Consider the following 27,081-nt stretch of genomic DNA (forward strand, 5'->3'; position numbering starts at 1 on the left):
TTCCCGGCAATCTCCCGGAGACACACCCCCGTGTGGCGGAAGTGCCGGCTGCGCACCCGGAAGCCATCCGGTGTCCCTGTCGCTTTCCCCCGCACTTCCTGGTGTGGCGGAAGTGCACCGGGATAATAAGGCACTGGGGCGCCGCCTGGCGGTGGCCACGGGCCCCTACAGGGCTGGGCTTCCAAGCTCTCTACCCGAGGCCTCCAGCATAACAGGGCTGGGCTTCCAAGCCCCTCACCCGAGGCCCCCAACATAACCAGGACGGACGCCCCCTCGCGTTCTGGAGAAGGCACAAGCCCTCCTCTCGTCCTCCTGGGCGTCCCAGCCAGGCTCCAGCCCCGGCCGGGGACCACAGTGTATATATTTATTTATGGATTATGTTTTCAGTCAGTAAAGTCTGTAAAACACTTTTTTTCTTCATTCAAAATTAATTTTGACCTGCACTTTGCAGAATTATTTACAACTTTGCTCATGACGCAACTGTATTAATCATGGAACAGTGGTACATAAGAGTTGCCCACTACTATCATAACTTTCAATCTCTTTAATTTTAGTAGTACTCCGTTTATTATACTTTCATGCTTTTGAGGGTCAGTGTGACCTATACCCAGCACTGATTCAGCTATGGAATGGCAAGTGAGGCACCTTGTTGGCCGAGGTCTCCAGGACCTGAAATCTAAATCCTCATATCTGATATAATCTATTCTTGAATTTTGCTTTGTAGTTTATACTATTACTATTGTATTATATTCCTGAGGTAGCAATGATATATTAGCCATCTAGATGTGTAAATAGGATTACTTGTTTTCTGTTTTTCTGTTTTGTGTGTTGCATTTACCCCATTTTTTGACCGCCCTGGAAAGACCAGCCTACCTTGAAAGGTGTTTCTGTTTTGAATTGAAAAGATTTCCATTTTTTTCCTTTCAAAAAATTATTATTTTTTTTCTCTTGACTCCTTAGGAAATCTAGGATGGGGGGATGTCAAAAAACAGGGTCTGTTAAAGCCCATTGTTGTTGTAATTGGCTGCTTTTTCTATTAGACAGTGACAACTACTATAGAGAATAAAGGCTCTGTTTATTTAGACATTAGATATTATGCAATAGTGTAATGAGGATCTTGAAATTTCATAAACTAAGAAACAAGAAAGGACAACAGAAAGTGTTGCACAATATATGCTTAAGAAATCAACAGCTGCTATTTCATTCTGTCTGTTTTTTGAAGTACCGTAGTTTATTCAGTGAAAAGAATGTGATTCTGTCCAGGCACTACACATGAACTAATCCAGTGTATGGCAAATTCTTATTCTTCTTCTTCATAAACCAGCTAAACAAATGGTATTTAACATGACAAGTACATTTTTATGGTGTAGGAGGTCTCTAGTACATTTTAGGAAAACTAGCACAAGCATGGGAATAATGTGCAAGTGCCATTTTATATTTAGCAAGGCGACAAACCTAGTTAATTGAAGATACTGTTCTAACATTCTTTGAGTACTACTTTCTGCCATCCATTTGTGGAAAAAAAATATATAATATATACACATTTAAAGTGTTAACACTTGCAGTTAACGTCAATGGTCTGATGCATTATTATTCTTTTATCTATATCTCTGGTATGTCTTTTATAAGTAAACATAGGTAACTGAAAATGTTCTGCAATTGTTAAATAAAAGTAGTTCTATATCAGTGTAGTCATACATGCAGCAACAGTCCTCAGCCTGTGCTGTATACAAACAGCTGTTAGGTAGAACATGAAGAAACAAACTAAAATGAAAAACAGGACTATTAGTTGCACAGTGACTAATCCTAAGTCTCCATGCTCACCTGTGCTTCAGTTCCACTACTCAGCCTCGCAGTGCTCTTGCTGTGAGAACTCCACTCCTGTCTCTCCCAAACTCATTCTCCACTTTCTTGTTCATTGCCCATGTCAAATCGAAGTTTTCCAATGCTCACATTAGCTCTCAGGTTATTGCTCCCTCTTTCTTTTCAAGCAGATCCATGGCAGGATGGAGACTTCTCTTTAACCACACAACAAGACCAATGAATTTCTCTAAAAGAGAGCATGCTCAGGCTCTGTTTCTTACCTCCTCCACTCACACTACCAGTCTGCAGCAGAATTATCTCTTTCATGTGTCTGGTTCTCTACTGTTCCAATATTTTTTGTTTTGGAGGAGGCAAAAGAGCCTACAATGATGATACAAAGATGAACATTAACAGTTATCAGTATTAATAAAAAATACACGTATCTAACATTGCATTTTAGTAGCAGTAGTACTAATCATCAGCCGAAAGATATTGTTTCAAGCTAAGTTCACACTACTACATTTTCATTTTTAAACATTGTTTTTAATAAGAAAAATCTCAACCCACATTTGCCTTATCACATCATTTACAAAAGCGTTTTCATTCATACCAAAACTACAGAAAATGCATATGATCATCTTCTGTGCGCAGCATAGTGGTTTTAAACTGGGTGTGCATTATACGATTTTGGCATGATTTTAAGTCTGATTTGAAGTTGCTGACTAATTTTCTGAGTCGACCTAAATTTAAACTTCAGTGGCAGTCATTTTGTGTGTAGTTTGAGAGAGTTTGTGATACCTGATTGCTTCTCATAATTGGGGTGTCACACAATCAGAAGAATTTCTGTCATGTCAATTGGACCAAACATGCTTGTGCAGTTTGAGCACATATATTACTTACAATTATATTATGCACTGTTAGTAGTCTCTTGACCTCAGTTTTGCACAAAATGCAACTGAGATGCATTCAGATAAGCAAACAAGTGCCACAAAAAGAAAGCCTTCTCTTTCCTCTCTATTGGAATATGGATTTCTACCGTAATGGTTGACCAACTGGGGAGTGAGACATAGTAATGAGCAAGAAAGAACCACATAATAAGTATGAAACAGCCAGTGCACAATGGATTCAATGTTTTCAGAAATCTTTGTTTTCACTTATTGACGCTGAGACACAGCACTGCCATTTTTTCTTTAAAGTGTCCGGCTCTAAGGAAAGCATTTTCATAAGTATTTGTTTTCATAGGTTGAAAAAGCACAGTGTTGTGGATGAAAAGTGAAAATGGAGGCAGATGTCTGTGTTTTTAAATGAAATCGTACTACCGTGAATGAGGTCTCAGAAAGAGTTTTCAGTATTTCGTAATCTTCATAGCTTTCTTGGAAATAAATATAGAAATAGGCTGAAGTTAGAAGCAGGATTGTGCATTACGTTATCAAACATGGACTCTGAAATTGACAATAGTGACCCTATAAAACAGATATAATTATGACAGTTTATTTTTAGTTGTTGTCTTCCTTGTTTGTGTGAAGTCATGTAACTTGAGTTATTTTTATACTTTTGGTCTGGACTTGCATGTAACTGTGCAATTTTTGTAAAAATAAAAATAGGGGACTTTTATGCCTTTTTATTCCTTCTCAAACCATACTACTGTTCTTAAATTTAAAAAAATAATAATTAATTAAAAAAACATTTAATGTACATAATCAAAAACTAAAAGACATAAACCACAAAAATCTATCCTTAAATGCTAAGGGTAGAGGTGAGAGATAAGATGCATATTAGTGGCAGCCCTAACCAAATGGTACAACATTTTGAGGGATCTTGTCTTAAAGTTTGGTAACCCTTTTTGTAAGTCATTCCATTAAAGATGGCCATGAAAGACAAAATTTATGATCGTTTCTTTTAAAACTTCCAGATGTGAATTGTTGATACTTGTAAACTTAATGCTTGCAAATTTAAATACCTCAGAACTATAACATCCTTGATAGCTCTAATGTTAAGCAATAAATTAGGCCCATTAATAAAGCAAAATCCCAGGCATCAGCTACCACTTTTTATTGGAACATGGATCACATCAAATTGCAGGTCTTTAAAAATAATTGAAGATAGAGTGCTGAGAGATATCATTCAGCCAGGCCTGACAAATTACTTTTACATGGGAAAATTATATATCAGGGATTCATGTGAAATTCACATGTCTTTACAGTTTGAGCAGCAAAGTACAGCAGTTAGATTCATAAGGGACTACTGGACATTCTTGAACTACCTTTTGATAAACACAAGATTAATTGAGATCATTTGTGTGACATTTTGTGATTGAAAATGTTAATTGTGTGTGTGTGTGTGTGTGTGTATATATATATATATATATATACTTTTTAGTATATATATATTTTTTTAGTTTGTAAACCGTTGCGAGTCTCTAACATTTCTTCACACTCGTATTCATCTAAAAAGTGGGAGAAACTACCAGTAAAATGGTGCAAGCAGATTATAGATGGCTACAAGAAATGTGCATAGCATATGTTGCCAAACTATGTTCATTACAATATTGGGGAACAGTGCCTTTTAATACCGTACAAGTCTTAATTTTTTTCCCCACAAAAGAAAATTAAAGTATATGAAGGTTTTTTTCTTGTATAATATTATGCCTTCCATCAAAATATTCTGATGGTGAAAAGCTGGTATTGTTCATTTATTTCTGAAGGTATTCAACATTATAAACCTAAAATGCAAGGGTGCTAATAATATTGACTACAGCTATACAAATTACAAGATTTTTTTATAAAACATTATTTTTGGATATGATGTATGTTTTAAAAGTTAAAAAATTCTTGTTATTACCCTATTTTAAGTCTGGTGGGATTGGTGTACCCCGGTTCTTCAGGTCCAGCCATGGCAAAGAAATCAAAGGTTACAAGGCTGTCAATGGTATGTGTGGGTTTGTCTGTTTGTCTGTCTGTCTGTCTATCTATCTATCTTTTTTTAATTATTTTTATAGGGAAAGCGGCAAACGTGGTACAATAGTACTCTTGCATCTCGGAGAAAGAGACTCACTGCACATTTTGAGGATCTTGAGCAATGCTACTTTTCTAACCGCATGTCTCGGATCACAGGTACGTTTTTTTTTTTTATTTATTTTCATGAATATTTAAAAACATAACATTCTCAAACCTGCTTAATTCAATTCAGGGTTGAGGAGGTGGAGAGGACACCAGTGGTTTACTGGGGCCCAGTCACACATATGCCCATACTCACACAGGATCAGTTTGAAATTTTTAGTCCTACTAAGGTTATTTTTTGGGATAGGATCTGATGGAAAACCCATACAAACATGAGCAAACTCCTTACAAACAGTTAATATTTTTTGTTAATTGTACTTGATATTCATATGCCACACAAAATGAAAGTTACGGACACTTTGGTGTTCTCTCTTACTTTTTAAACAACTTGATTTAATTTTGTCAAGGGATGCCAGTCTTTATTATTTTTGATGAGGACAATTGTAATCATTTGTTTAATTGTATTACTTCCCAGAAGATATTAGCATTTATAAGCAAAAGAGTGATCACTTTCCTGATTTACTCAGAGCTTTCAAACAGTTTCGAATATGTTCCCTAACCACCCCTAGCATATGGTTACATGGCTATTACAGCTTTATCTAACTCGGCCTTTTGGCTCTGATATTCATGTGGGATATGACAGGTTATAAACTCAACAGATGAAATGACAAAGAAAAGCAGACAGTTTGAACACAGAGCTTTCTGGACCCATGAAATAAGTGTAGCTTAAGTATGACGCTCTACATTTTTGTAAACTGGTTCTTAACAGTCTACTTTGGAAATATCTGAAAGTGACTCACCTACTCTGTACTTAGTTTTCATCTTGTCTTGTAAGTACTAAATTTAAAACTTATCTAGTTCACAGTTCATTTTATACAGTAGTATTTGGTGTTCAGAAGCATGTTGTTTCCAGGTCGCTGTTTGCATTGCTGTTTTGTGGTTAATAACACAACAGAGTCTCTCTTAATTTTTTCTATTAGATGAAAACAGGACTACCAACCAGTTGGATGATTTTATGGAGTGTCTTTCTAAATTTACACGGTATAACTCTGTCAGGCCTTTAGCCACTCTCTCATATGCCAGTGATCTCTACAATGGATCCAGTATTGTCTCCAGGTATCCTGTTTGTTTTTCCATATTTTGGTGTGTGTTGATTAATAAAAAATATTACTACTTCATTTGTACTATATCCTTCTGTACAAGATTGCAATAAATGATAGTCATTTATATGTGTTTTGAGGCCAAAGTATGAAGAATATTTTTATTATTAAAGAAAGGGAAAGATAATGAAAGAAAGATCTTAAAGTATAAAGTAATAGAAAAGTAAATCAAAACTCTGCATTCTTTTGAGTCTAATTCCAAGAATTTTGAGACCCTGTACACTAAATTGGGTGGTCATTTTATTTGCCTACCAAAAAGCTGCACAGTTGTTTGCTTTAACGTTCCTTTCCCTCCACACCAACCCTTTATATGCCCTTGTTGAGTTCTTTACTTCAATCCTCTCAATTCTGCACTCAAGGGATCTTTGGCTTAGAATCCCTTCTCTGAGATATTTCTGGCCTTGTTCTCCAATTATTTTTGGTTTTAAGGGTGTTGCTTGACAAAAGCACTATGCATTCGTGACTTATACTGTCTTTACCCCTGAGCCTTCCTGTTCTCCATAATAACCCTTTTGCTGCTTGCTCTTTTAGAGAGATTCCAGTCACTGTGCTCCCCACTGCTCCTAAGGCAGTCTATTGCTCTTCTGGGGAATCTAGTATAGGTACAGAGGGTGTGTGTGTGTGTGTGTGTGTTTTCTCATGTGTGTAGGTAATTTTCATGGCCCTTGGCTGTTGCGTTCCATCTAGGGCTGAGGTGTTTCCATAGACCGTATCACATGGAGGTTGACAAAATGGCTGTGTATATTTTTAAAGCCTCTAGAATGCCCATCTATCATTTGCCAAATGTTCCACATGCCCTGCCCAATTGTCTTTCCATTGTAAATGCCTCTTTCACATTTCATGAATTTTGGATATGGTTTCTGAGTGAGATCTTTGGCTTCTGTCTCTTCATCACAAGCTGTGTAATTAAAAGCCTCTCCATATCTGCTTTTTTTAGATTCCATAATTCACTACCATATAAAGTGTTTGAGAAAAAAAGAGAAGCCATTTTACTGGTATGCTAAAAATGCATGAAAGAATTGCGAACACTTTTAAACAGAAAACATTCATACAAAGGGCTCAGGAAACAGTGTTTTATTTAAGTGTATTAGTGTCTTAAAGGTTATGTCTTTGGGTAATGTCTTGTATGTGAACTGTGTATATGTGTGCCAATCCCATGAAGAGACTTACTGAAAAAGCTATGTGATTCAACTTGATGGGTGAGTCTGTGCTGTGAAAAGGAAGGACAGGAAGAAGCTATAAATTGTGATATCTTTTCTTGGTAGCTACAGCAGATAAGAGAGAAAATGGCGCTTCTACATCTGAACAGAAAATCTTTTTCCGCTTTGCAGTGGAGTCAGTCTAACGCTTATTTCCCAAACTGTAGATGTGGTTCATTTTAAGGAATGGCTTCTTTTGTGTCACTTTCACATGCAGTCTATTGCTATGTGGAGCTTATGATATGGCTGATTTCATCCATCTTCAGCTAATAAACTCCCTTGCTCCTTCAAAGTGGTTGTTGACATCACAGTAATTTCTCTTGCTAGTTGTTACAACGTTTGTACCAATGGTTTTAAGGAACAACCTTATCAAGGCAGCATCTCGGTGGTTTGACATAGCTTGCACTTCCTGATAACTTAACCAGCAGTACCCATCAAGACATCCAACCATTTTGATATTGTTACAACCCTTTCTTAATTTATACATTACTACTCTTATATTTTGCTTGTAGTGCTTTTAGTGTTCATTTTCTCTCCTATTTTGAATAATAATCCTGAATCATGCTTTTTTGCCTAGATAATTTGTCAGTTTTTTTTTTTTGGTTTTACTGGTGGAGGCCAATTGAATTGTAAGACAAGATAGTCTTGCTAGGCGATTTTCTTTTAAACCTGCGTACAGTCATTGCCAAATGTTTTCAGAATGACACAAGTATAGGTTTTCACAAAGTTTGCTGCTTCACTGTTTTTAAAATCTTTTTGTCAGATGTTTCAATGGTATACTGAAGTATAATTACAAGCATTTCATAAGTTTCAAAGGCTTTTATTAACAATTTACATTAAGTTTATGCAAAGAGTCAATATTTGCAGCGATTGCCGTTCTTTTTCAAGACCTTTGCAATTTGTCCTGACATGCTGTCAGTGAACTTCTGGGCCAAATACTTGTGTCATTCTCAAAAGTTTTGGCCACGACTTTGTTCAGAGTTTCCACAACAGCTATATTGAATACTCATATTAAGATTTAATTTCCCTTATATACACACATGCACACACTCTACCTGCCAAAAGTTTTAAATCACCTCAGTTTTTTCTTGTTTTTTTTTTAAATGTGTGCAGTTTGTTTTATGCCTTGAATTCATAAAACATTAAGGCATCAAACAGTAGTAAGAAAATGGCAAATAAAAAATAAGTCAAGGAATCATTAAATGCTGGTATAACAGGAAAAACTGTGGTAACCCTTTTGATTCAGAATGCAAATCACCAACTCTGCCTCCAGCAAAGAACCCCAGACCATCACAATTCCTCCTCTATGTTTGATAGTTGGTGTCACACACTGAGGAACCATTGTTTCACCAACCTGACAACATACAAACACCTTGCTTGATGAACCAAAGATTTCAAATTTTCATTCATTGGTACATAAGACTTTCTTCTAGTCTGCAGTAGTCCGCAGCCAGTATTTCAAGCCCCAATTTTGTCCCTTAAGGAATGGCTTTCTAACTGCTACTCACCCTGTCAAACCTGCAACACAAAGTCTCCTCTTCGCAGTAGAAGCTAAGACTTCCTTTTATGAACCACTGTTAAGCTGTGCTTGAAGCTGTTGAACTGTGAGCTGCCAACCACACAAGATGGTGACCCTCAGAAACTTGTCTTCTGATTGGGTTGTGACTTTTGTTCTTCCAGATCATTTCTATTAGAGTTTCCTCCAGTTTCCAATTGTCTTTGGTTTCTATAGGACACCATACTCATTTACATTTTTTTTTTTTTTGCAAGTTCTGTAAATGAAAGGCCAACACGTCCAAGGGTATTAATGCTATGTCTCATTTAATTTGTTAATTGCCATTTTCTTGCCATTATCACTGTAATTTTGAACTTTATACTGTGTAATATTGTCCAAGTAGTACTAAGAGTGTGTAGTAAAACAGTATGTTCCACATCTACTTTAAGACAGACAGCAGAGGTTGGGACATATGTACAAATTGTTTGCTTCAACTTGCAAGCCTTAATTTACTTTAATTGCTGCAGAACATCTGTAGGTTGTAACTTACTAGTTGTTCCCTGAACAAGGCCAATTTGTAATATTGTAGATTTTTTTCCCCAGTATCTGCCAACCTCAACTTTAAATTAAAACCTCTGGCAATTTACGCCTTACTTTTGTAGCATTTTTCTTCATTAATTGCACTTCAACTAAAGTAGAAAAACTGAGGTGTTGTAAACTTTTGACCAGTTGTGTGTGTGTGTGTATGTATGTATGTATATATATAAAAATATTCATTGCATTCGTAGTCTGAGTCCCGACCTGATTGTGTGGGTGGTTACCTACCAGGTAATACTTGTGGTTGGTGTGCCATTCGACAAACATCCACCACGGGACCCTCTTTCAGTTGCGAGAAGCAGATCATGGAATATTGCAAAATGCAATATTAGTTTTACTGTCAAATAATACAAAGAGTATGCGACACGTGTTTCGCCCTTATTTAGGCTCATCAGGCGTACACACTCTACTGCTCCCCTTGCACCTCGACGTCCGCGTCAGAGATGAAGTCCCTTTATGCTGTGCCATGACGTGTGGTTTGTTTATTTGACAGCCTGTAGATCAGAGTAATTATATTCATTGCATTCGTGTGTGTAAATATATATATATATATATATATATATATATATATATATATATATATATATATATATATATATATTTCAAATTAAAATAACTTATTGGAGAATAACAGGTTTTAATTTAAAAGAAAAAATAAAAAACTACTTGTCACCTGGTGTACATGCCCTGTCCTGGTGTGTGTTTTTAAATGTGTGTTCATGCTTGTCTCCCACAAATTCATTATTCATTAATATAATAATTTCATTTGAAATAACAGCAACACAGCAGCACAAGATGGTGCCTTTACTTTTGGCAGTACACAAAGCTACTGTATATCATTATAAAGTAATTTACAGATAATACTTGTGCATCTTTGAGGCTTTCTCATTCCTGATGGATTGCTTTTAACTCTGTTTTTTAATAGACAACTCTCAGTGGTATAAAACAAGTCCTGACCTGTTACAGATGAAAAATAAAATGATATGCAGTTTGGAGGTTTATGGACATATGTTCCATGTGCCATAAATATACTCAAGCATACGGTGCATAAAATGCTATATTATTTGGCCATTATTAACAGTGCAGTATAGCAATGCATAAGTAGAATTTTAGACAATGACTTGCATTGGGCAGTTAAAGAGTGAGGCTATCTAAATGTGGACCATACCTGTTTCTACACGAATCTGAACGTTAACTTTAAGTTAGTCTTAATATGGAAAAATGGTTTGTTTACTTGCATTTAAGTCTGAGTGTATGTCCAGTAACACATTTTTGTGAAATAAAAAATAGCACAGAGTAAATGTAAAACACATTTGTAGAGCTACATAGTACTGGATATATCAAATTATTTTAACATAGCATTAATTTCTCTTATAGTATTGAATTTGACCGTGACTGTGACTATTTTGCTATTGCTGGTGTTACAAAGAAAATAAAAGTGTTCGAATATGGAACAGTGATCCAAGATGCAGTGGACATTCATTATCCTGTTAATGAAATGACATGTAACTCTAAAATCAGGTAATTTCTGCTTCAAATTCTAAAGTTTAAAGCTTAGTATATTACAGTAATTGACACTTGAATATTTGTATATTTGAATGTTATTTTCTGGTGACTAATGGTGTTGACAGTAATAAAACAGGTAACACTGTAGTACCTCGGTGCTTTGGAACCTCAACTGATCACCTGCTATTTACGGTTTGTTTATTCTTCTTGTTTTTTTAACATGAGTTTTTTCTCTAGCAGCTTGCATTTGAAGTGACGTCTCAGAATTTACCACTGTGGTTGTGCCTAGAAGCAGACTGGTATTTTTTTGCTTCTTGCAGTTCGGATTGGAATCCTGGACAATAAAAAGCCTGCCATGCAATATGATTTAATAGTTAGGTGCAGAGTACAGCTGTTTACTTTTTAAGTACTAATATGTATGATGCAGTGGGCTACCTGTGACCTTATAGTTAATAAGCATGCTGGGAAAATGGATGGATGCATATCATAATACATAGCTTTTAATCGTCTAGTACATTGTTTGCTCTGGTTTTGTTTAATTTCAGTTGAAAGCACTGTGATGTCTAAAAATTAATAGTACTATTTTAATTGGACAGGTTTCACGCAATGCCTTTTTTTAAAATGCTGTTAGTACTATAGCCCATTGGTAGTTTTTTTTATTTGGCTTGTTCATTTAGCCAAGCAAAGTTGGTCTGTGAAGAAACATATCAATGGTGGCCTTGTACAAGTAAATTACATTTACTGTACATTATATATTTATGAAATACGCAATAATTGTATAATTATTATAGTTTAAAAAGAATATAGTTATACTTTCTAAACTGCTTATTTTACGTATCTACTAAATAGGTTATCCTAGTCCTTTCCAAACATTTGTTATATAGTCTAGAGCATAAACCTTTATTTACCATATAGACCACCACATTATATAGAAGGTTAAAAAATTTAGAAAGAAAAAAAACAACAACAATGTAAGTGCTATAACTTCCCATGACTCAAGGCTTTCTAGATCTTTACATACATATGTAGACAAGTATTCTGACATCCATTTTTGCTAGCTTTGTGTATTTGTCATATGTATACCACAATCAAAGGACAGTTGATCAAGCTGAGCAGTTGCCCTCGTAGTCAAAAGTTATTACCTTTGCCTACTTTTTCATCCACCTGCCTTAAGAGTCACACTTATGATGTACTACAGAAGTACTTTTAAGTGTCACAAAGTCACAGAGAATCTGACCCTACCATACTCTAGTCCTCTGCAAGCTGGAATAATTTAATTTAATCAGGTTCTTAATTAGAAACCAATTAGTACTGCTATTATAATATCTTTACATTTGAAGTTAGTTCATTTTGCTAGGTAAGTTTCAAATAAGATGTGTACAGTGCTGCTTTAAGAGTCTCTGCTTCTTTTTAATCGGTTTACATAAGGGTTATAGTAAGGAAACAACACCTGAGTATTCATCTGTTTCAAAAATTTGCATGGAAATTAGAAAGAGAAAAAGTAAAGGATTCAGTGATGCTAATCATCTTTAGTTTCGCAAAACATTTTAATGATGTTCTCAGAAAAGGAAAATCTGCATTATTATAAGTATTTTGCAGAATGGTAGCACTACTACACAAACTGAAATCAAATGAAATGTTATTATCTTGAAAATTGGGTCCTAATAAACTTCAGGCATGTCAAACTCGTATTCTGTAGGGCCGCAGTGGTTTGTGTTCCAGCCACATTTTTCTTTAGTAAGCAATTATTGTTGCTAATTGAACTACATCTTTTACCTTACTTTTAATTGATTTGCTTTTTTTATTGAGAATGTTAATTCTTTTTACTTTAACCAGCACGCAAAATATAATGCCTTGGTTTTAAAGCTTCCAGTGGAGCTTTTTTGTACCTTTTTATATAAAGACTTTGGTGAACTAAAAAACTTAACTCATGCTGTATATTAATTTTAGGAATACTCTTTTTATGTCCAACAGTAAGCGTTCAGTGCTGAACTGTAGGGATGTCTTTCTCTTTATTGTGCATTCTCAAAGCCATAACCATGACAAAAACAACCACAAAGACCGCATGATTCAATAATGGCACAAAAATGTATCTTTTTTTATATTAAAGAACTTTGCAACATATAAATCTATGAAAGAATTGAACACACATGAGCACAACAGTTAGACGAGGTGCTGCCAGTGGTTTATTATCATCTCCAAATGCCATCAGAATCTGAAAGGTTATTAAGAGATTTAAATCATAGGTACTAAGGCAGGACTGCTCTGCAGATGTGGTGCTCCAGTGTAGGGTTCAATGATTGTGGAGACCCAAATGCCATGTGTGTTCTGTACATAAACTATACTAGGTTTGTGAAGTTTACAGAGGCCAATCCAAATACAATTACTGCTATAGTCAAAGTAAAAGGGAAATTCACAAAGTATTACGTGTGGACATGTTTACAGGTAGTTTTTATTTTTTTCCGTAAAACTTTTTTTTTCATTTAAATACCGGTGCTTTCATAATCCTATTAGAGGTGAAAAAAGATCAGATTCACCTTGACATCAGACATTTACCTTGATTTTAGAGTAAATATGTTTTACAATTTTACATAATTTATTCCTATAGTTTCAATGTTAGCATTATTGGGTTTTTTTGTTTGTGAAGACTCAAGTCTTCTATAGCAAAAATGTTTAATAAGCAGCTGCTTCAAATAAATTGAATTTAACGAGTCAAAAAAAGATAATAAGGAGATTAAAATAAAAAACTTTCCTTTCATCTTTGTTTGCCGCAGTTAAGTTTTCGATCTTGGCTCATTAACAGTACTTGGTTATTAAAAATATGCCATGTTCAGAGCTTCTCTAAAAACAGCTAGTTGCACTTTGGATCTTTTTGTTAATATTTTATAAAACAGTCTGATACAGAAGAGGGAGTATTTTTGCCTCATGATAATTAGTTAGAATTGCAGCTTGTGGCCTCTGTTTCCTACAAAGGAAATTTTGCCTGTCTTTTCATGTATTCACCTAGATTACATCTTAGTTTCAAAAGATTTTCCCTGGTATCTGTATGTGTTTGCAATTTTTTTACTGCCCTCTTGATAGACTTACGTCCTAATGACTTTTGGTTTTTGCCTTGTATTCATTGCTTTTGACCTAGGCTTTAACAGTGACACTGAGTGGTGAAATACCAAGTTTATATATTATTGTCAGTGTATTTTATGACAGTTGAATTTATTGCCGGAAATATTTTTATAATTCGTTTTATTTATATGTTTATTTATAGCTGTATCAGCTGGAGTAGTTATCATAAAAACTTGTTAGCCAGCAGTGACTATGAAGGAACTGTCATCTTGTGGGATGGTTTTACAGGTCAGAGATCCAAAGTCTATCAGGTAAGACAAACCTGCTTTTTATTTTTTATGCCATTATTTTTCATCATTTTAATTCTTGTTATTTGTTACTTTAAATAGCGTACATAAGTACAGTAAATAAACATTTTGTGGGTTAAACTCAACAGCTCACTTTATAGTCTTAACTATGAATTTAAAGGACTTCATGTATATATCTGTTAATTTCCTGTGATTCTAAAAACTTTTCTTATGTGGATGCTTCTTTTATTGCTTGTTTGAAATCCTTCAGTATGCTGAGTAATGTTCAACTCATCATGTCTTTATATCATCTTTACAAAAACTATAATATCATAGTGATTGTAGTGTAAAAGGTCTGCCATGGAGTGGAGGCATTCTGTTCATGATTCAAAATTCAGCATTGCAATATATGGATATTACAATATTTTTTATTTCAGAATAATTGTGCGATATATCAAGAAATAGTTTTGATAAAGAATACTTAAATGGCCAATGCAACAAATACAGTAATATGGTAAAATTATGGTGGTATGATTAAACATCAAAAGCAAAAAACACATTATTTCACAGTTAAGTTCAGTATTAACAAACCGTTCTGAAGTAACATCCCCCAAAAAAAAAAACTTTCTAGCAGGCTAACTAATGGCATTTTTCAACTGTCAGTTGATGTGTATATAAATAAAATGTAACAGATAATGCTAAATGATTCAGTTTTATTCTCTTTTCAGTAGTATTGCAAAATGAAACAAGTGAAGACTACTGCAACTGTAGTTAAGTCATACAAAAATGAAAGCATTAATTTGAGACAATTATTACGTTTTAAAGATGTGAGGAATGTTGAGGTTGGAGTAGTAAGCCAGATTAAAAACAAAATCAAACTAATACAAATCTTACCAGTTTTTTGTGCACAGAAGAGCATAACACTTTGCACAGAAAACAAGCAGGCATGGGGTTTAAGCATAGGACACTGCTTCTGTGCAGAAGCAGTGCTGGTATTCAATGAAAAATTAATCAGATCTTTTAATAAAATAAATTAATGTTACCTTAATATCCAAAGATAAGCAGTCTTTTCCTAGGCTTAATCTTACCCCTTCTTTCATTACAACCTTGCCATGGAAGTCAATCAAAATAATATTTTATTCCTAGAAAGGAATGTTTATTTTTGCATCCTAACAGTATTGGCACATTTCCCTACTATCAGGATGTAGTTATTGTGAGAAGAGATTTTAAAAGCAGATACATATATATACACAACCATAGATTTCTCTGAAGTGTCTCTGCCTAAAGGTGTGGATGAAAAATAAATTGCTTTGCAAAATAAGTACAGAAAACTTGAGGTGACAGGGAATACCCAGCCACATGTGTTCACCAGTTATTGAACTCCCAGTAATGTATGTAATTTTCATTTACATTATAGTTTTAGCTAAAGCCTATATCGCATTATGCAACTCATTTACATAATCTTAGTGAGTCAGAGGCAGTCAGCAGCATACACCATTGATGCAGATAAACCCAGCAGCATAAGTAAATGGTGCTCTTCCATGCTGCAGGTGCCCTAATATTTCCTTTCTGTCTTCATTTACTCAGAATATAAAAAACAAAGTATAGAAATGCAAAAGCAACATGGTATGTATTAAAGTATAATAATGACAATAAAAGAAAGTATAATAAAAAATAGCTTTTGATATAGATATAGTCTTAGAAAAAGCTTACTAAAAATCAGCAATATCAAGGGTGGATGTTGACCTGCTTCGCTTTTTAATTTAGTAATCAATGTGATGCATAACTTTGTATTCTCCAATGTCCAAAAGAAATAGCGTCTCTCTCTCTCTCTTTCTTACAACTCTTGGTCTCTGACATGACTTTCTTTGTTGTTCGTTTCTTCAGTCCTTCATACAGGGTATTATTTATGTTGAAATTTAAATGTAAATTTCCCCAGTAGTTAAATTGCCTTAAGGGTCCTGTAAATTCATTTGTAGATGAGTTCCATTGTAGTTCATCCAGGTTCATTTAAGTAGAAATAAAACTTAATATTCGCAGTCTACAGTTTCAAAATATGGCAATGTTATACTCCTAGACAGTCGAAAAGCTGAATTAAACCCTGGGCTGGACCCCAGTCTATTTCAGGTCACAATCACACATACACCCACAGTAACATTTATGGAAAACAGTTTGGAGTTACCAGTTAATTTAAAGTGTTTGTCTTTAAGATGTTTAAAAAAATGTGAAGTACCTGGGGTTAAATCTGAGCAGACCTGGAAAAAATGTACAAATTTCACACTGATTTTTTTTCTCTTTCCTTTAAATCATTAATTCATTATGTCAATTGTATGTTACATATTTCTTTTGGATAGTATGCCCATTTACTAATCCATAGACCAGTGCAAGGTGCTGCATAGTTATTTCATTTCAGCAGAATTAGCTGGCAATCTATTAATGTAGCAAATTTATATTTGCATATCTCTTGCAAGAATAGCTTGTCTATGTCTGTGGTTATCAGTTAATGGAGCAAGTGTCTGTCTAATGATAAAATGCATTCTTTTCCTTAAAAAGAAAAAAAAACCTAGTTATTGAATTTTTAAGACATGGAGTGCATAAACTAGAGTAATTAAAGACAAAGCAAAGGCCATGTGCTTTGCTCTTTGGATCTTTATCTGCTTTTTTATTGAGCTAAGGAAATTTCTCACAGAAAAGCATTACTCCTAAGATCTTAAGAATGCTACCTAAATATTAAGGCATGTCCTTATGCTAATCTAAACTGAATCCTACATGTGGTGCCTATCAATGTGAAGTTTATTTTGGGTGTCTGAAAGCCACAGCAGAATGCATCTGGTTTTCCTTTCAAATTAACTGATGACCATGATCATTCATTACAGTATTATAAATTATTCTTAAGTGTAACCAAGTTAGAGTAACCCTTTTTAGGTTCTATGATTACTAAAATATTCTTCATCTACAGGTGAACAACACAAAAAGCCTGTCAGTGTCCCTGTTTTGAAGAAATATGTCCAGACATCTCTGTAGCTAAAAGTAGTAGATTATTGTTTCCTTTGTGGACCAGTTTGTCTTTCAATAGTAAATGTTTTGTGTTTTTTTCAGTATTTTTGTCAGTTATACAGCCTAGTCTAAAAGGAACCAAGGGACTTTTGTGATTGGAGAATATTTTTTTGTATTTTCATTTTTCTTCTTACTTGCCCTTTAATTTTTCTGACTTTAATTTTTTTTTTGTTTGTTTTCTGCATATTCTTTTTTATATACTCATATATTTATCACACAGTTATTTGATTCTTTTTTCACATTAGGAGCATGAGAAGCGATGCTGGAGTGTTGACTTTAATTTAATGGATCCTAAGCTTTTGGCTTCAGGCTCTGATGATGCTAAAGGTATGTTAAAAATCTTTGTAAATTTGACATTGTGAAAGAAGTTTGAACTTTTGTTCAATTTCTGAAAAGTATAATAATAACACTACTACATGTCGTAGTCTTTAATATATTTATGGGGTAGGATAAAAGGCTAGGTGTAAATTAGTGTGCCTCTCTTAACTGAACTATGTTCAGTGTTCATAAATTTTCCACAATGAGTAAGTTGGGCTTCATGGAGGAGTAGCAAGGAATTAACCAGTGGTCACTAGCGACAGTATGAGTGTTGGCCCAGAATTACCAGAGTGGTCCTGGAACAGTTTTTTTTTTATTTAAGGTTTTATTGAAAAGAGATACAATCCAATACATCTGTTTATGACTTTTGTCACGTTTACAACAGATATAGCTTATATATTATCAAAAAAGCTCTTCATGGCTTAAAACAGATCAATATATCTCTTTGGGTTATCTCTCAATTATAGAAAAAAAAACGAAAAAAAAAAAACTATTTACAGAAGACAGGGGATGTAAAGACAATACCTATTCATAAAATACAGGTTCTATAACAGAAAAACATCTGGTTCAATAGGGGTTATATACTCAATCCACCTAGACCAAAAATCGACAAACAGATTTATTTGGTTATTCATACTGAAAGTAATTTTCTCCATTATAAACACATCTTGAACAGTTCTTAAGCAATGTGCTGTGGCCTTATCACACAGACATTGAACTTTTGGCAGTATTTCATGACAAGAACCTAATTCCACAGGTCACGGCTGGTGACGGCTGAATGCACCTAGGGAGAAGTGCTGGGAATTTGGTCACATTTGCTTCGCTCAACCCCTCCCCCGAGGCGTGCTACGCTAATGCCACTTCGTGTTGGGAAAGAGGAGAGCTCAATGCACGCTAAGGAGAAGTGGACTTTGTGCTGGCTCTGTGCTGCTTGTTTTTCAGCTTGTCACTCTGTGTGTCAATCATTTAAAAGCCTGTACAGCAGCTCTTATCCTGTCTCACTGCCTTGTCTTGCGTGAAGTTAAAATGTTTTATAATAGAGAGATGTTACTCGTATCCTTAGCCTGACATCCACACGTCATATGCGTTTACAAAGTGTGTTTTAGTAAGTTTACATGTGTTTAAAGCATGTGGGATGGGTATTTTAAGGCTTAAACTAAAAAAAAAAAAATGTGGTCTTTCTATATTGCGGATTTTTACCTATTGCGGGTGGGTCTGGAGTGTAACTCCCACGATAGGCAGGGGATTACTGTATAACCAAAGAAAAAAAATCATTCATTTTATATGTTGGTGCCAATAAGTTTAAAAACCCAAGCTCAAATGTCAATCAACAGAAAGTTGGCGTGTATTCTTGGATGGTGCAGAGGTAAGAACTGCTGCTTTATAACCAAAAAGTTCTGGGTTTGGGTCCGGACGCGCCACATTTTGAGTAGAGAGCTGCTGTTATTGTTAATATAATAAAAAAAAAAAATACATTTGATTTGATTCTGTAACACCTGGTGCAAATTTTGGCTACTTGTAAAAGTTAACACTTTTTTTTTTTATTATTCAGTTTTATTCTGTCAGTGACGTTCATGTGGTACAACAAACTTGCCTTGTTTATAATATACTATATACTATATATATATATATATATATATATATATATATATATATATATATATATATATATATATATATATATATATATATATATATATATATACACACAGGGTGAGGCAGAAAGGACGGGCGTTTTTTACAAAATCACAAAATTGTTAATTTTTTCTTAGAAAGAAATTTATTGAAAGATTTGAGTTCATATTGAAATAGCATTTGACAAAATCAAGTGTGGAAAACAACATCTCCCATGTGGTGTCCGTTATCACTGATGCATTTCTGAAGGCGTTCATGGAAGTTGGCCTCCACTCTTTTGAACATCGCTCTGTCCATAGCGCACCAAACCATCACTTTCGGGCTGTGCAACGGTCTTTCGTGTAATTTTTTAGGATTTTCAGAAGCCCAGTAAAGACAATTCTGTTGATTCACCAAGCCATTGAGATAAAAATGAGCTTCATCACCCATGAACAAAATGAGGTTGTCATTTTGCTCAAAAATTACTTCCATTTCATTTGCTAAATTCAGTCGCTGTGCGTAATCCCCGGCCTTCAACTGTTGCACAACGGCCAATTTGTAGGGATGGAAATGCAGGTCTAAATGCAAGATACACCTTACCGAACAATTACTGAGGCCAAGTTCAGAAGAATGCTTCCGAGCAGATCGACTTGGACTGCGCAGCAGGGCTAGTGGTACGCTTTCCTCATTTTCAGGGGTACGTGCCGTTTATTTAGCCCCCGGCAGTCTTTTGTTCATTAGTGTACCTCGTGTATGAAGTGCTTTAACCCAACGTAGGATAGTGTTACAAGCAGGAACAGCTTTATGTCTGTGGATATTGAAATGGCAGCGAAACTCATGCTGAACTGCGGTAATAGATTGGTTGTTCTTGACAAAACAGTTGTACGCAAAAACGTGGTGTTCTATCGTCCAGGGCTCCTTGGCTTCAACTAAAAAGAAAATAAAAAAATGCTAAGACTTCACGAACCTAACGCCACCTACCGCACATCTGTCACTCCACCTAGTGGTGAGTTCTAGCCATTTCAAAGACGTCCGTCCTTTCTGCCTCACCCTGTATATCTATATAGATATATAATATAAACAAAAATGACAAAGAGTATAGATAAATGGGGCACTCTAAGGCAAACCAAGGTATTGACACATCAAAAGAAAAAACTTGTATACAGTAGATACATCTTTCCAAAATAGACATGTCAAGTGATGGAGGTTGCAAAATTATTGACTCTTGGCAGGAAGAGGTGGGTCTAGAAATATCTGAGCCCTTAAACTGGTCCCCCATATGTATGTGTGTGACAGGACTCAACCCCCCAGCCCAGACCCTTTGGGTCAGGTGTTCCAAACTGAGAGGTCATGAACCCAGGACAGACTATCGGCATTGACATGGAGAGGACCTTGATAATGAGGGACTTTGATCTGAAACGGTTGCAGATCCAAGACCTACCTGGTCATTTTAGGATTCGACTTATTGTGACATGCCATCCACTATAGGGGAACATGGTCTGACACCAGAGTGAATACACATCCAATGTGTTGTAATGCAACTGGTTAATAGCCCTTTAACAACAGCAACAATTGATATGTTACTGCCAGAATCAATAAGTGCAGGGACTTTTTGCCAATTTCTTACACCCACCTTGGTGAAAAGAAACAGTGAGTTGGCTGTTAAACAGTATGTTTTTCCTCGCTCCCAACTGCAGTATTTTGGCTTACTGAAATGGAGGCAGCAGGTGTTGTTGTGACACATCTCCCTGCACTTGTAGCAGCAGGGAGTGACACTGTGTCTCTCCTGTGGTCTGATTGTCAAATCTTTTGTGCTGTGGGCAAGCTTAGAAATAGCGACCCCATCTGTCAGAGATTTACGGTGATCAGCAAGGTTTTCTGATTCCTCGAGTTGCAAAGCTGCGTGATGTCGCTGAAGGGTTCCTTCCATAGATTTTTATATCCAGCCTATGGACTGGCTCGGTGAGAAAAATGGGGAGGACGTTCATTAACTAGTCATGGGCTACTTCTTCACAATCTTTTTTGGAGTATTTGTTTCTGGTCTCAGCTAGCGCATGACTATGCCCCATAAGTCGAAGGCCTAGGAGCTTGCTGGCTGCTTAGGATCAAAATGCCACTCCTGACATGTCCTTGCCTGCTGGTCCATGCTGATGCCATATCATAGCAATATCTCGGCTTGCAGTTGGTCATATGCATCGGCAGCCTGCTTATCGAGGATATAATAAGCCTGCTCTACTGGTCCCCTCCAAAATGGCACCAGTTCATGCACCCATTCCGCGCGCTCCCAGTGATGACAGGCAGTGGTGCATTAGAATGCTACAAAAAATTGTCAGTATTGTCATTTGGGTGTAATTGAAGTAACAACTGGGACGGACCCAATAATTATTCCTGTTAGAGGGTGGCACAGGTTTGGTTTCATACCTCTGCCTCAGCAAGCTATGTCCATTGCTCCCCTACCTGGAACGTTAAAGCCTGGATTGTCTCCATAATGGTATGAAGGTGGTTGAATTGCTCCTTCTCACAGCAATGGTAAATTATCCTGACAACTATATTACTGTAACAAAAATATCTGAGCCCTTAAACTTTTTCACATACACATGCTGTATATACATATACATACATTCAGAGAAATATAAAGGGGGAGATATTTTTCAGGATAAATGTTTAACCTTTCTAGTTAAATAAATATAGTTGAACATTAACAAAATAGAACACAATTATTCACCTTTTTCCCTCTTGAAGACACCATGCTGTACAACAGTAAGGAATTTGTATTTCATTACACTACTGGATATATGGACATGAACATTTTTCAATGTTTTTATTTATCATAAAGACAAAAGGTAGAGAGAGGGAAAATTGGGGCATAAAGTATTTATTTCACAATAATGGTCAAAACTGAAAGCTGTTTAAATGTATTTCTGGTCCCTAAAATATCTGTACCAAAACCTTCTTCTTGGTGAATTTGATTTACATTGGACTAAAATCCAAACCCTATCTCAGAGGATGATGTTTTATATTTTTCTGAGATTATCTACTTTGGAAATGTTGAGGTTTTCATGATTCATTTTTAAGACCTATAATTAATTTACAAATTCAGTTTAAAGCAAACAACCTTAAGAAGTAAGATTGTATAATGCTGCACTTATTTTTTGACATTTTTATCATTTTTGGTAATTATTTAATTTTAGTCTTTTTTGTGTAAAACTGTGGTAAACTGATCACAAAGGTACTTTTTTTTGTAGAAGTCATTTTTATTGATGGATATTTAGTATGTTTTCAAAGACATTTTGAGGTATTGAATATAAAAATGTTTTTTAGATTTTCTAGTGGATGATAAATGCAGTCTTGCATATATTACTGCTTTTTGATCTACTTTTTAAAACTTATTACATGATTTATTTTTAAAATTTTTCATGTTGAAGTGATTTATTTACAAAAATGGTGTGTATGCTTTTTCCGTGCAAAATTGTGTTTTAAAGTTAAGCACATTCTATAAATTATAAAAAAATACCTTGCCTGCTTTGGATGAAGAGTATGGGCCATGGAGGAAAAGCTTAAAAACATTTTTTCAAGCCAAGACAACTTATCCTTTAAGTTGACAGCAGATTAAGGTTTCATTGGGGCCCAATAATGTCACATTTCTAAAAAAAATGCTTGGCAAAATCTAAAATCCTTGACAGTGCACTCTAGAAAAAGAATCATCTTTTAGCTGCTCCTGTTTCACTATATATTTGGCTGATGCTACTAGTGCTCTGAGGCCAGTATCTTTATAGTGTAGACTAGTTTCACGTAGTTGAAAAATATAGATATATTAGAGTAGGTTAGCAAGGATTTATTAAAGCTAAATGCCGGCTAAGTTTACTATAATGAAATGGGCTAATCACTTTATGATGTGTTTTGTTATATGTCATAAGTATAATGTATAAGAATTTTACTGTTGATTATAAAAAAAAAAAAAAGCTTGATTAACTTACAAAAACAGGATTTAACCTGCAATGGAGAAAGCACATGTCAGTTATATTAAAATGTGTACAGTTTTTAATTTTAAATTAAATTGAACATTTAGCTTCTTTCCAGTCCCTGTTGCATTAATTCAGTTATCATTATACATCTTACAATTTTTGTTTAGCTTGCTGTTTTGCCTAGATTGTCAGTGCAGTAGCTTCCTTACTGTTATGTTTACCACCGGGAAAACAAGCCACATTCCTTTTTTTCTAACAAGAACAAATGTTATTAGATGTACCAGAAATTTGTAAATACCAAAATGTCAACATAATTACAGTAAGGAAAGATAAATCTGATGTCCACAGCTGTATAAGTAAAGATTTAGTATACGTCCTTATTGTATGCTACCACAGCCTAAGGCTTAGTGTCTTTCACATTTCCCCTGACCAAGCAGTGACAGTTGCTGCATTGTGAACAGTGAATGTGGGGCTAATGTTTTTCTTGTCCTTACACTTGATAGCAATCCTTTTGCCTTTTTGTCATGCAGATACTGTCATACTACACTGAAGATTAATGCTACCAAATTCATCAGGTATATCACAGCAATACAGTAGTGTAGTGCCATAGTTTCAGTTTTACCATCCATATCAACATCTGATAACAGATTCACATCTTCATCACTGTCATTCGATTTGAGCAATTGTGTTTCAGTTTGTTTTAAAATTGGTTTTATGACATTTTGCCATTGTGTTTTCTGTTGAAGGCTCCACCCCTCTCATGAATATTAATGAGTTCCCATAAATTGGTAGAAGGCATAGAAATATTCATGATTTTTTTTGCAGTATTATGTTATTTCATCCACTAGATGGCACCAGAATCGTATCACAAAAGTTATTCATGCTTAGAACTGTAAAGCAGATAATTTCGTCTCAGCCTTAGTCTGACTCTGGGAATTACCGTATTTACAAAGAATTTCAAGTCTGAGTGATACTTGGGATTAATGCTAAGGAGATTAATTAAAAATCTTAATTACTGACAATGTTATTAAAAATATGACAATTGGATCCATTTATTTGATAGTTTTAGATTTTCAATCTTGCAAAACTCCTCTAATAGTTATATATACTCATTACACTTTGAAAATGTTACGAGATTATCCTTTGTCTTTTTATCAGACTGTACCTTTTTATTGTTTGTGGAATACCACATTTGTTTTTACATCTCAACCTGATGTTTTGTTTAACATGATTATGGTGAATGAATTGTATGCTGATCATTTATGCCTTTAAATGAACAACAAACGAAAGAATTTCATGAAGCACAAACTGAGGAATGGCAAAGACAAGTAAGGACTGCCTCTGGATGAAGTAAACTTTACCCTGCTTGGCTGGAGAAACAGATACAGTGGAACCTCGGGTCACAACCGTAATTAGTTCCAAAACTCTGGTCGCAACCCGATTTGGTCGTGACCCCAAGTAATTTCCCCCATAGGATTGTATGTAAATACAATTAATCCGTTCTGGACCGTACGAGCTGTATGTAAATATATTTTTTGAAAAGATTTTTAAGCACAAAAATAATTAATTATACCATAGAATGCACAGTATAATAGTAAACTAAATGTAAAACCATTGAATAACACAGAAAACCTTGAACAGAGAAAACTAACATTGCAAGAGTTCACACTATAGCCTTATGAACCACTCTCTGTAAACACTTTTTTTAATGAGTTTTAAGCACAAGGAAAAAAATGAACATTTGAAAAATCCATAATATATGCAAAAACTAACCATAAACAACCAAGAAAACTAACCTTGCATGAGTCGAGGTCTGGCATGAAGGAAGTGAGGAGGAACTGAGTGGAGAGGAGATTACAGTTTTGAGGTAAAGTCTGTGAAGATGCGGGTTCGCTGCATGCTTCCATCTCACTTCAGGGAGCCCTTAAACCCGTCGCTGTCGAATGGTGCAAAAAGTGCCAAGTGCTTTTATTAAAATCAACAAAACAACAATCAAAAACAAAGTCCAAAGTAAAGTGCAGTGCTTTCAGAGTCCTTTAATAAATAAATGATCCCATAAAAACAGAAGTGAAGTGGAGGTTAAAATCCAATAGAAAAAGTCTGCATTAAATACAAGATTAAAACAATGCTTGAAGCAGTCTCTTTAAAAACAAGCCCGGTGCATTCTTAACTGCCTTCTCACACTCTCTCTCTCGCTGCACAGGGAATGCATAGGGAGAGACTGAACACGTGCGGAAATCATCGTCGCATACGAACTGGAAGGGAAACTGGCTTGTTCGTCACCCGAGTGTGTGGTTTGAACAGATGCAAAAGTTTGGTGACCTTTTTGGTCGTAACCCAATTTTACGTGGTCCGAGACGTTTGTGACCCGAGGTTCCGCTGTACCTTTGTTAACAGCAACGAAAGATGTTAGTGAAGATAGCAAAATATTCATAATAAAATAGCTGCGATCTGAGTAATAATAATAATTTATTTTATTTATAAGTGCCTTTCAAGGCACACAAGGACATTACAGAGCAGTAGTCCTGTTATTATTTTTGTAGCCATAATACAGTATACACTGTGATACATTGATACCTATTTTTATCCCTTCATTTGATGAAGTTACAATTGTAATCATATCCCCACATAAATATCACATAGTATATTATTAAGATAAACCCTTGACTCAATTTATCCTTATTGAATTTTTTTTTTTTTTGGAAATTGATTTCAGTTGTCTCATAAGTGTTCTTAATAAAACCAAGAGTACCTTGTTATAGCAAATAACATGTACATTGGCACATTTAAATATAGCTTTAGAAGAGTCCTAGTAGGATGAACCTGATCTTTGTAGTAGGGCTGTCAACTAATGTTCAATATTAAAACAGTGTATGAATATGTATATGTGTTTAAAATTGCAGCTATCCATCTGTTTGCTGTACATTATCTTTTGTAATTTGGAAACAATGCTTGTTATTGTTTCTTGAGAAAGGTGCTATATATATATATATATATATATATATATATATATATATATATATATATATATATATATAATATATTGTTCCTTAACAAATTGCATTCCCAGATAATACAACACACATGTTAGCACTGTTACAGAGATCCTTATAATTAAAGTACACATGATGCAAAAAATAACAACAATACTTGTTCTCACTGATTCAAGGATATATCCTAGAGAAAATGATGCAATCCCATGCTATATCAATCCCCCCAAACACCACTAATAATCTAGCAGCATGAATTTATTGTAAGTATTAAGCCGTTTAAAGTTTGATAAGTTAATTATAAAATGGGAGGATGAAAGGGCTAATATTACAATTTAACAAAAACCTCTGTTAAGCTTAGAAAATCATTTTAGGCACTTATAAGTGCATGCTGCCTCTTGCCTCTCAGATGCATAAAAATGTTGGCATTCTTGCAATTGCAATTCATATCTGCAAGCTGTACAAATCTTTCTAATGGTAGTTTGAAACAGAAACAGAAAGTGGTCATTGTCATTTGTACAGTATAATTTATAATTCTTGATTAATTTTCTATGTTAAATGCGTTTTTATTGAATTTCAGTTCATATTGGTTTGTGTTTTTGATACAGTTACTCCATGTCTTCATGAATTACTAAAGTTTAACCAAAGAATATTTTTTTTGTTTTTGGTTTTTTCCTCTCTGACAATTTTATTTAGGTGCACTTGAAACCACTATACAATAAAAGACATTATTGTTATCTAAGGTTTCACAGTATTTAAAAAGGGCATTAGAGATTTTGTAATGGTATAACACCATACAGAAGACTGCAAAGTTCATGCTGCAGTTTTAAATGTACACTACTTAATGTGTCATTTTCTAGTTTTTTTAACATTTATAAACATTTAATAGGGTGCCATTTTTATACCATTCACATAGTTTTTTTTTTTTTTGTATGTACAGAGAAAGTGAAATAAGTTGTAAGTTAAAGGAC

The 27,081-nt window shown here is 34.8% G+C and overlaps 1 protein-coding gene across 2 annotated transcripts in view; it reads left to right on the forward strand.

The window, feature by feature from the left end:
- The window catches only part of cop1 (COP1 E3 ubiquitin ligase), a 91,108-nt gene that overhangs the window by 48,083 nt on the left and 15,944 nt on the right, over positions 1-27,081 (forward strand). For both annotated transcript variants that reach the window (XM_039734787.1, XM_039734788.1), the window contains 5 exons: positions 4,802-4,916; positions 5,843-5,978; positions 10,691-10,834; positions 14,082-14,190; positions 17,469-17,550. In XM_039734787.1, coding sequence (XP_039590721.1) covers positions 4,802-4,916; positions 5,843-5,978; positions 10,691-10,834; positions 14,082-14,190; positions 17,469-17,550 — 586 coding nt within the window. The remainder of the gene's footprint in view (positions 1-4,801; positions 4,917-5,842; positions 5,979-10,690; positions 10,835-14,081; positions 14,191-17,468; positions 17,551-27,081) is intronic.

Source organism: Polypterus senegalus, chromosome 14 (assembly GCF_016835505.1).
Source record: "Polypterus senegalus isolate Bchr_013 chromosome 14, ASM1683550v1, whole genome shotgun sequence".
Classification (NCBI taxonomy): domain Eukaryota; kingdom Metazoa; phylum Chordata; class Cladistia; order Polypteriformes; family Polypteridae; genus Polypterus; species Polypterus senegalus.